The sequence below is a fragment of the Etheostoma cragini genome, chromosome 20, assembly GCF_013103735.1.
Source record: "Etheostoma cragini isolate CJK2018 chromosome 20, CSU_Ecrag_1.0, whole genome shotgun sequence".
Taxonomy (NCBI): Eukaryota; Metazoa; Chordata; class Actinopteri; order Perciformes; family Percidae; genus Etheostoma; species Etheostoma cragini.
Genome location: NC_048426.1, coordinates 14939094 through 14949987, shown reverse-complemented (window position 1 = coordinate 14949987; position 10894 = coordinate 14939094). Strand labels below are relative to the sequence as shown.

The window sequence follows — 10894 nt, the reverse complement described above, 5'->3', positions numbered from 1 at the left end:
TACTTTATCCTAATAAAAATAACATTTTTAGCTTTTACGTCACTCATCTAGGAATATCATACAGCAAACATTTTGTTGTTTCTTTTCATCTTACAAAACCCACATTTATTTGGGACATCTGTAGATTAAATAATAGTTTTTTTAATGTATGTGTGTGTGTGTGTGTGTGTGTGTGTGTGTGTATGTGTGTGTGTGTGTGTGTGTGTCTGTGTGAGTGCGTGCGTGCGTGTCTAAAATACACACACATTCAGAGTAGGATATTTTCAATAAGACACAAGGACTGAATGTTACATTTAAATTCTGTTATGCAGTTTTAATTAGAGCCTAGCATAACTTGTCTAGCTTTTTTCCTCCAGGATGAGTTAAAGAATCTGATTGGATGCAAACTGATCCGTCATATTTGTGGGCGGTACCTGTGGAATAACAGTGCATCTCCATCTTTGTAGGATTTGACAGGAGCTCTGACCTGTGTCGAAGAGGACCGCAAGCTTTGGGCTGAGGAAGTCCAAGTGGATTCTCACAATGAAGACAACAGCTTAGAAACCTGTTTCTTTAATAGAGACGGAGGGCTTTCATCTTATCGGACTGCAAGACTATAAATTCCCGTGACCCTCAAACATGCCTAATTTCAACGCTCTATCTGGATTGGTAAAAATCGAACGGAACTAATGGGACACACGGGCTTCAAATAAATCCTTATTGGTGAATGACACTATATCAGAAACCCTACGTGATAGCGACACAGAGACACACACGGAAGTACGGACATGGCTGACAGAACTGCTCCCAACTGCCACCTGAGACTGGAGTGGGTGTACGGATACCGGGGACATCAGTGCCGCAACAACCTGTACTACACCGCCGCCAAGGAAATAGTCTATTTTGTCGCTGGTGTGGGAGTTGTGTACAACACCCGGGAGCATAAGCAGAAATTTTACCTGGGCCACAACGATGACATAATCAGGTAATGTTTATACACACAACAGTTTGTTTTCAGCACCTCGGACAGCATCTGACCCACAGCAGAATTGACATGAATTGATACTGTAGTGTTGTCATTGTGGGTGCTTGTGCAATGTAATATGATATAGTTTCAGCTTCATAGGGAGCTCGAGGGTGCACACACCTACTCAACAGCATCCCCGGATTTAGTATTACTCCAGCAGTACAGATGCTTTTTTTTTTTTTTTTTTTACCAGCCCTCTAGATTGAAGGGTGGTCTTTCTCACCACTAGAGATTACATTGTTGTCACTCATGTAGTTGCAGGGCTGCTAGAATATTGTATTGGAGTTAATCAATCAAAACCAAATTAATAATTTAGGGGAAATGCCACTTAAATTTAATCTGAGCTCAAGGTGATTCTTTTTTTAAAATTAGATATTCAATTAACACTTATAAAAATCTACTCATTAAAGAATGTGTTATTAGAAAATATTTGCCAGTTTTGCTTAATAAATGAGTCAACTGATTAATGGATTATCAGAAAAGTTGATCAGTAGATTGTCGAAACAATTAATCAGCAATTGTTTTTCTTTGGTGGAGTTCTCAGATTGAGGAGCAATCATATTAATGTGCAATTCAAAAAAAAAAAATGCATCTGAACAGCTGTCCTTGAAGGCATCCTCCTTGGATCAGAAGGCTTTCCATGGGTTGTGGGAACTCAAACAAACCTTGAATCACATTCTCTTTGATAATGCAGCAAAGTAACCAGTGTTACATCACACATGTAATTATCCCGCCTTTCCAACTGTTTTCTCAACATGCCACACAACAGTGACCTGTGTTCAACGCTCCAGCGCTTGTGTTGACATGTGTGTGTGGGTTGGCCTGGAGATGACTAGCATTCTATACTGTGCCGGTAGTCAGCTGGACTCCTGCTCCATTATTAATGGCACAATAGAGATACTAACCCACCGATGCCCTGTGGGTGAAGTGCCAGAGTTCAAACGCTTAGCTGAAGAAGTCACTGACTGCATTTGCAAGACTAATGACTATGCAAAAGTAATGAATTGGTTAACCCTCTGATTGGCTATCTGAAGGCCTACATCAGTTTTTACTATTGCAAGCACATTTGTCAGGATTATCTCAGACCAGGCTCCTTACGGTGTAATTTGGTCTTTTCTTACTTTTTCTGTTGCCAGGTTGTTTAAGCTTTAGCATTATAAAGACATATACAGTACAAGCTATAAAGATCTCTTGAGCTGTCTGTTATTTTTGAAGCAGACCAGGTAGTCATTTTAAATGCAGATCTCAGAGGAGTGCTCGTGACGCTCTCATAAACCTTTTATTTAGACGTTATGACACAACCCGGGGCAATCCTCAGCAGATCCATTGCTGAATAACTGTTGGACTGCTCTCACGTTGCACTAGCTCATGTGGAGTAGATGCTGCCCCCTCAGATAGCACTAGGATTCAAATCCCTCTTTGTTGCTCTTGTCATTCGTTTTCTCTGTCAATTTTGTTTGCTTGCAAGCTGCATATAAATTGGTGTTTTACTTCATGAATTAATTACTGGCCTTGTTTCTCCCTCCTGGTTTTATCTTGCCCTGCAGTCTCCTAACTGGTATCCCAGTCCGATGTAGATGAGCTAATAGGCAGGTTTTCACATGAATGAAAGGCTCAGCTGTTCATGCCAGCAAAACAGGAATACAAGATATTCTGGCCTTCTTTAGCAGGTCTGGCTCTAAAATTAAATTCATGGGTTATTGGGCAATAACATAAAAGAATGAGAATGTAATGGTTTGTAGTTAAAACCCAATTGCCCTTGAGTCATGTTCGTAAAATGAGTAGCTAAAAACTGTTAATTGCTATTCTTTCCTCACATCTTTCTGTAGCTGTTCCAATCATTTGCAGTTCAGATATTTATTCCAGTCTTAAACTCAAAGAACCTGCGGCAACTGCTAATAACCTGCAGGAGTCAGTACCAAAAATATTAATCTCTCCTTTTGCAAGCATGCTGACATGCAGAACATGTACACACTGACCTAAATAATGCACACAAGTACATTCAAAACCCACATGTACACAAAAAAAATAAGCTGAACTACTAAAAGATGCTTTGAGTGTGTGAGTTCCCACAACCATTGCAAATCATTACACACAAGCCAGTCCAGGTAGGAAGAGTGGAGGTGAATTAGCCTTATTTGTTCATATTATACATATATGTGTATCAATAAGAATGTCACTTTTTGTAAGTCTTAAGCAGTGTCCTCACTTAGGATCCTATTGGCCCCTCAGTGCTGGCCTGGTGTTCCCGCTAGCTTCTTCCCGACCTCAACAGGGAGAAAAGATTGTTCCCCTTTTACCCTTGTTACCCTGGTGCGTTGGCATCAGTATTAAAAAATGTCAAAAGATACCAAACTTAGCTTTATTTTGTGTTGTTATTCAATATCTTGGCTTATTTATGTGCTAAGTTATGATAGAGTGTGAAAGTTGATGAGATTTCTATTAACATTGCCTAATTAATAATTTTTTTCTTGTTAGAATTTGCAGGAAGGTGCATGCGATAAAATGTGTCGGGTTTGCAGAGAAGAGTCTTGCACCTGTACTCTGTGAACTGTATTAGCCAATGTGAATTAACTCTACATATTAATGGAAGAGCTAAAGTCAAGTCTGTAAAGTCATTATTGTAAATTTGATATACCGTACATGCAATATTTGAGTTTCTAACAATATTACTATTGCAAAAATGGTTTTTGCTATACATTTCCTAAAATATTGTTTTTTTCTGTTGACTTTGGTCTCAACAGAATACCTCTGTATTCAATCATTTACAATTGCAAATCAAAACATGCCCATACATTTAAATTTACCATAACCACAAAGGGGAAAGTAAAAAACGGGTATAATAAAAGAAGATCTAGTGACAAGATAATAGGGAAAAAAGCACATCATACCAATAACCTTTGCTGACTTTTGTTTCTTACCTTTACACGTATTTCCAGGTGCTATGTGCAGAGTGTCAGGGAGATGCTGAGGTCGTAGGTCCCATCATCACTGTGACTAGATGGCTGGTCTCTAAGGAGCAGATCTGCCGTCCCCTATTAGGATCCGTCAGAGTTCAGTACGTTAACTTAGCACAAGGCATGATTCAGCATTGTTGTCGTCGGGATTAAAGAAATGAACTCGGACGGACGTCTCGTTTAAGTGGTGATGTTATGAATATTTCACCCAGATGAGGAGGAAGCGGCTACACATGCCTTCACTTAGAAACAGCATTGATGTTAATGGTGCCAAGCTTTAGATTAATATAGTTTATGTATGGGTGGATGAGGACAAAATTAAATACCACAATATTTTCGACCAAATACCTCAATGTGTGTTATATATTTTTTTGAAATGATATTTAATTAATTTTGTGGGTATGATGATGAATTATTTAAGTTTACGTTACTCTTAAACAGTCAGCTGGACAATTAAGTAGAGCTAAGGTGATTAGTGTCCATACATCGATTAGTTGATTGATCAATCACCCTTGCAGCTCTGCAATTAATAATACATGTTATCAAAAATTCCTGAATGATATCTAGTCTGGTATCAGGACAACATTATATTCACTGGGCCTGTAACTCATGATTATTTAAATTTTTAATAAATCTGTCAATTAGCCTTCTTTTACAAGAGGTTGAATAATTGTTACACATAAAATGTCAGAAAATAGTGGAAAGCGCCTGTTACAATCTCCCACTGCCATTAGATTTAACTATTTAATGACATAGTGAAATTAACTGTTTGGTCCAAATAAAACCCCAAGATATTCAATACACAGTGCTATGAAACCGAAAAAAGCAGCAAATCCTCACATTTGTGAAGCTTTAACCAGCAAAATCTGGAAATGTTTCCTAATAAGTGACATAAACCATTATTAAAGAAATTAAATGTCTTTCAATTTACTAATCAATAGGAGTAGGAGTTTCACATGAAGTTTGATGGGCAGCTCGATTAAAAACACTTTGTGGAATCCTGGGTAATATTCCGTACCGTATAGACCTTCAGAAACATCCTAATCCCCTGCTCTTTTTAATCCACTGTATAGACAAACAATCAGACAAAGGAAACTACGGCGGGAAATGTGAATCAAAGTTGTCTCAGTTGCTCACCATATCATGAGGGTATATTATAATTCCTTCCCATATAATAGAAAAATAGATAGTTTAACTTATGTTGAAGAAGGGAAAACATTGAGCTGGAATGGATAAAGTTATTTCTCGTGCTCTTCAATGTTGCTTAGTTGACCATCGTCTCTTCCTGTGCTGCATTTTTGCGTCTTCACCATGGAAAATCAACTCTTCCGGCAGTTGTTTTTACTCTTATCGACATGAAAACAGGCTGTTTAATTGCTGCAGTATTTAGCTTGTTTGTACTACAGAACTTGGCAGATGGAAGACAGCCGCATCAAACAGCCGTAGCCTATTTCAAACAGGAGAACCACGGTGATGCACTGCAGGCTAAGTCATTAGTGATGGCATTTAGAAAGCTCTTCAACTGACAGAAATGTAAATGAAACAGGGATCTTGTTGTAGCTGGCTCACAGGCCACACTGAATTTTTCAAGCAGTATCATGGACATAGCGTACATATTAAAGGTGGTTGAATGTGAGACATAACTGAGGTGATGTCCAGCTTAGTTTCAGTGTTGCTTGCAAATTCCTTTGGCCTCATTCATAGCTGTTGGACATTCTATTCTTCACACTTGTTGTCCCAGTGTCAAATCAAACAGATTTGCTGTACAATACATGCTTGTAGAGCAGGTTTCTCAACTGTGTCTGTCTGCATCTCAAAGTGTTCCAATCATTTCTTTTCTCTTCCTCGGAATGCTATTTATAGTTGCCTTGCTCTGATTATATAATTCATAAAAGTAAGATGCAAAATTGTGCCAGGTTTCGGAGCGAGGTTTAACAAAGAAAAGTGCAGGTGATGAGAAAAGACCAGGAGAGAGTGTTGAGGGAGGACATAGACCTGTCACATCTCACCCACCTCAGCTTTCAGAGACATTACACCATCAAATCTTTGTCACGCTGTGCACACTGAATGCAGATGAGGTGTCACGAGTCAGACAGAAAGATTCCTGCTTGAGAACTTTGGAGGACAGAGACACAGAAAGACAGGGAAGAGTGAGTTGTAAAGTGTGAGAAAATGCAAGTGGAAGGAGACCTCATTTATCTTAAGCTGCTTGTTCTCAGCAGGTTGAGGCTGCCCGGCCTCCGAGGGCTCATCCAGCCTGCTGTCTGAATGCAAGCCAGGGTTAGAAATTCTGGAGAGCAAAACGGGCAGCTTGATTATAATGGAGGGAGCTCCGTCACAGCATGAAATATATAGGCCAGGACTAGGCAAGAGGAAGAATTGCCCAGTGAATCACTCAGGCCTGCCTGGAACGTGACTGGCGGCCACTGAAAGGATGGGAGGGAGTGACAGCTTTATACAGCAGGCTGTTGCTCAGCTGTAGAGTGGGAATGCTTATGGGTGGGGGAGGTACAAGTGGAGTGGAGGGAACGGGGGAGATTACGTAAGAGTGTTACAAACATGCCTTGTGATGCAAGAAACCCCAGATGAATTATAAAAGGTAAAACGGGCAGAGATGGGACACTAAGAAATAAACAAAAATGGAGACAAAAGAAATTCACTGATTCACCAATACTACTTTTTATACTTTAATGAACATCCTGCATGCATGCATGAAGTCAGGCTGTGTATTTGAGCATGGCTTAGTTAAATGGACCATGTCACCTTTTCAAGTTGCCCCTCTGCTTCCACACCCACACACACACACGCATGCATGCAAGCATGCAAATGTCAATGCTAACCAGATGTTTTCTTTCGCTTGTCTCTCTCTCTCTGCACAGTTTAGCGCTGCATCCGGAGCGTGTGTTGGTGGCCACAGGACAGGTGGGAAAGGAGCCTTGTATCTGTGTATGGGACTCCTACACCCTGCAGACTGTGTCCATCCTCAAGGATGTGCACACACATGGCATTGCCTGCCTGGCCTTCGACCTCGAGGGGCAGGTACAGTTGTGACACTATTAGATTATTATTTTACTTGCATTTTTAAGCCGTTATTGGATAGGACAGGTTAGACATGAAAGGGGAGAGAGACACCCCTTTCCAAGTGAGTTACCCAGGCGCCCCAGTTGTGACCAGGAAAATGACTGTTCCCTACCAGTCTTTTAATTGTTTTTAGTTCTTTCATAGGGCTCTGGTATCTTTGAAGAAAAGAGCACAGACAGAACTGAAAGTGTCAAAAGAAAAGTTTTAGTTTGAGAGGCACAGAAGCATTGTTCAAAACTCCACTCAAGAGCTCCAGGCTGGCTTTTGCAGCTCGCCCGCTGGGTTGACTGTTTAAAATGACACATCTGCGGATACTACAGCAGTATTGGCTGGACAGCTGCACCGAGACATGCTCTACTTGGTAGATTTAACAGGAAAACAGTCAGCTGCAATGCTTGTTACCTTACAGTACATAACAGAGTTTGCTAGGACCTGGCTGTGTTAAGGTTAGACAAGCTTCAGCACATGGGAAGCCTTTAATTACTCTTGTGAAAATAAACTGGCATCCGGACAGCGGGACTATATATGCTATGTATTATTTGTAACTTGCTAAAGAACGTTTTCATGTTATTTCTTAAACCAGCTCCCTGCAGTCTTGCCAATAGTTCATATTTACATGCTGCAGCCTCCACCCAATGTTGATTTGGACTATATTAATCGATACTCTGCAGAAGCATCTCTAGGTTTTTATCTTTGCACGTCTCGCTTTTCCTCCCGTAGGAGCTCTCAGAATTATACCTCCTGTATTTTGCAGTAAGAGACAGGAAGATGACCCCATGCCATTTTCCTGCTCGGGTAGAAAGCTGGGGATTTAGATGGAATGTGACAGTGTTTAAAGACAGAGGAGGCTCCATCGCTTCTCAGTTTAGTGGCACTATTTACTTCTTCTTCTTCTCTCCCCTTCCTGGATTAGAGGAAGTCGGAGCTGAACTCAATCCAGAGGAATGCCTTGTGCCATTTCTTCATCCATCTATTAAAGCAATATCAAAATATACACTGATGTTTAAGACATCTCTTCTAGTTATGTCATGATGAGCTTCAGCTGTGCTGTCTGGTCAAATGAGTATAACTCACTTCTAATAGTTTTTGAGACATTTATCATAAAGCAAAAATGTCAAACTCATGGTGGTGCTAGAGAAAAGGTCAGGATATCACTAAATCCTAAGGATTCATCACCTGGGGACCATGAATGTCTGGACAAAACTTCAAGGCAATCCCTTTGTTGTTCAAAAGTTGTTGAAATATTTCAGTCTGGACCAATCATAGAGCCACACCGCTAGTGGCTGTACTTTTCACCCCCCTAATCCACATGGTTTTTACAGGGTTTTGTCAGGCATGGCCTCTTTGCTCATAATTAAATACAGACTTCTCTTAATACATGTGAATACAAGTATACTCAGCAAAGACTTCTATCCATAGCTGAACATTGTCTCAGCAGTGGATCAAAGAGGACATCTTCTATCATGTAAAGCAAGCTGCAGAGTGGAGAAGGATTTCCATAAGAGCTGCTCTCTTCTCTTCTGCTTCACTGCTGCTGCTGCCGCTACTGCCTACTCACTCAGTCAGCTATAGGTGGCTCCTCCAGCAAAAGCACTCAAATGTGCACACTGGAAGTGCCAGGGGCTGGACAACTGTTCTGTTCTGCTCTGTAGCCATTATTAGCCCTTTCATTGTGCTCTGCCCTGCTACAGTGGAGGTATGTTTATTTTGCAGTGATTAATGCAACCGAGCAGTCGGTCTAATATGTTCTGTCTTGTTTTTGCTCTCTTTGCAGTGTCTGGTGTCTGTGGGTTTGGACTCTAAAAACACAATCTGTGTGTGGGACTGGAGGAGAGGGAAGGTTTTGGCAGCTGCTCCCGGTCATACAGACAGGGTAAACACTTTCTTCCTCCCCTGTCTCCATCACAAGCTCAGTATTGACCACCTCAATTAGTTATAAACGCAGGATGGAGCGTCTGCCCAAAAGGGACGTACAGTAAACAAGTTAGGCCTGATTGATTGTAAGCTTTCCATAGCCTGTCTGAGAGGGTGCAGGGCTAATGAAAAGGAATTTAAAAAAGATGATATGCAGGCAGCTGTTGTTTTCTAATTCAGCCCACACACATTATAACACAGCCTTTGCAAAACAGACACACATACACATACACACGCACATACCCACACACACACACACACACTTTCTTTTTATTTCCCCTGTTGTTTTTATATTGTTGACCATCTGTCATAAGAAATCTGAATACTAGAAGTCCAGAAATCTGATTAAGTTTGAACAGAATTTTACTAAATGGACATCATATTTTTCTCTGCTGTTTTACCTGTGCTTACACATGCACCTTACTTTTCTTTTTTGTCTGTCATGTCTACGTACCTTTTGTTTGTTTGTAAACTGTAAAGCGTCTTTGAGTGTTTAGAAAAGCGCTATAAAGAATTGATGTATTATTTATTATTATTATGTTTGAAGAGTTACACAAAAGATCACTAGGCTTAATAATAATAATATGATGTTGTTTGTTTTCTCTCGACAGATATTTGACATATCATGGGATTTGTACCAGCCGAGCAAGCTTGTTAGCTGTGGAGTCAAACATATCAAGGTACAGCACTTCCTGGTCATTTACACCTTGCAGATTGCAGCCGGCTCTCAAGAGCTGGGGTTCTTGTACTTCATTTCTATAATATATAAAAACAGATAATGCTTTTTAGGAAAGTCTGAAGAATATGTTGGCTTTGTGCCCCCCTCCTTCCCTGCCCTCTCTGCTTTATCGCCATGAACATATCACAGTCTTAAAATAGATGTATGCAAATTCACCTTATTTCAGAGTCCATGGTTATTAGGCATTTAACATAAGTAGGACAGGCAATGACTCACAGACTCTTCTCTCAAATGTGAACAAATCTGCACTGCAGAGAGGAATCATTTTCTCTTTTCATGGCAAACCATGAATCTGCTACTCAACTTCCTTTCTCAGCTCTCATTTGACTTTTAAAAACTCTACTGTACAAACTGCAGCTGTGCTTGCTTCCCTTCTTGGGCCTATCTCTATCAGTATTACACTTTTTCACAGATGAGTGGGTTGGTAAATCTTTTATGAGTTCATGCAGGGTATCTTGCCCAAGCCTTCCCTTTGGGATATGTAGAAGTGTTCCAGGAGTGGCATGGCCATTAGGAAATAACAAGGAGTCCAAAGTTACAGAGGAAGCTTATTTCTGAATCATTGGAAAGAGAGTAAATCAGGATGCTGGGATTGGAAATGTGACCACTGGCCCACAGAGGTTAAACATTGCAGAACGTGATGCAGTTGGGAGGTTTAGCCTACTGTACGCATTTTCCAGTGGTGCAACGATGTCATGTCAACGATGACGCCCTCATCTCAATCCAGACTGACCTGCCACCTCTCGTAGTAATTCCCCTCTGAACTCTTCCCCCAGCGCAGTGGCACAGAAACCCCCCTCCGGCCGCCACACCACACTCCTCCAATCTATGCTGAATCGTCCAGTCTTTCTCCTCCTCCTGTTTCCCTCCCTTCTGGGTTCCTGATGCCAAAGGCAATCCAGCAATTGTCCCACAAATTCCCCAGCTTTCACCCTGTGGACCATGTGACATCTGCTCCCTGGCGTTGTGCTCGTTCAGTGATTATAGCACTCAGAGCATCCAGGAGATTTAGTCCCAGTAATCCACTCACTAGCAGGCTGAGGAAAACACACAACCACTTGTGATGAGGAATGATGCTGCTGGTGATGCCCCTCTACTCACTCAGCTCCTCCTTGCTAATTATACAGTAATATATGTTATAATCAGTTCAGGACAACTCAGACCTTAGCCTCTGACACACACACAGACACACTCAAC

The 10894-nt window shown here is 41.0% G+C and overlaps 1 protein-coding gene across 7 annotated transcripts in view; it reads left to right on the top strand.

The window, feature by feature from the left end:
* The first annotated feature begins 418 nt into the window (after window positions 1-418).
* eml5 (EMAP like 5) overlaps window positions 419-10894 on the top strand; it is a 34196-nt gene continuing 23720 nt past the window's right edge. For 5 of the 7 annotated variants that reach the window (XM_034859079.1, XM_034859077.1, XM_034859078.1 and 2 more), the window contains exons 1-4: window positions 421-964; window positions 6843-7002; window positions 8819-8917; window positions 9570-9638. In XM_034859079.1, the coding sequence (XP_034714970.1) occupies window positions 768-964; window positions 6843-7002; window positions 8819-8917; window positions 9570-9638 (525 nt within the window). In that variant the 5' untranslated portion in view covers window positions 421-767. Of the gene's footprint in view, window positions 965-6842; window positions 7003-8818; window positions 8918-9569; window positions 9639-10894 lie in introns of all 7 variants that reach the window. The other 2 variants (XM_034859082.1, XM_034859081.1) reach the window with 1 other exon arrangement.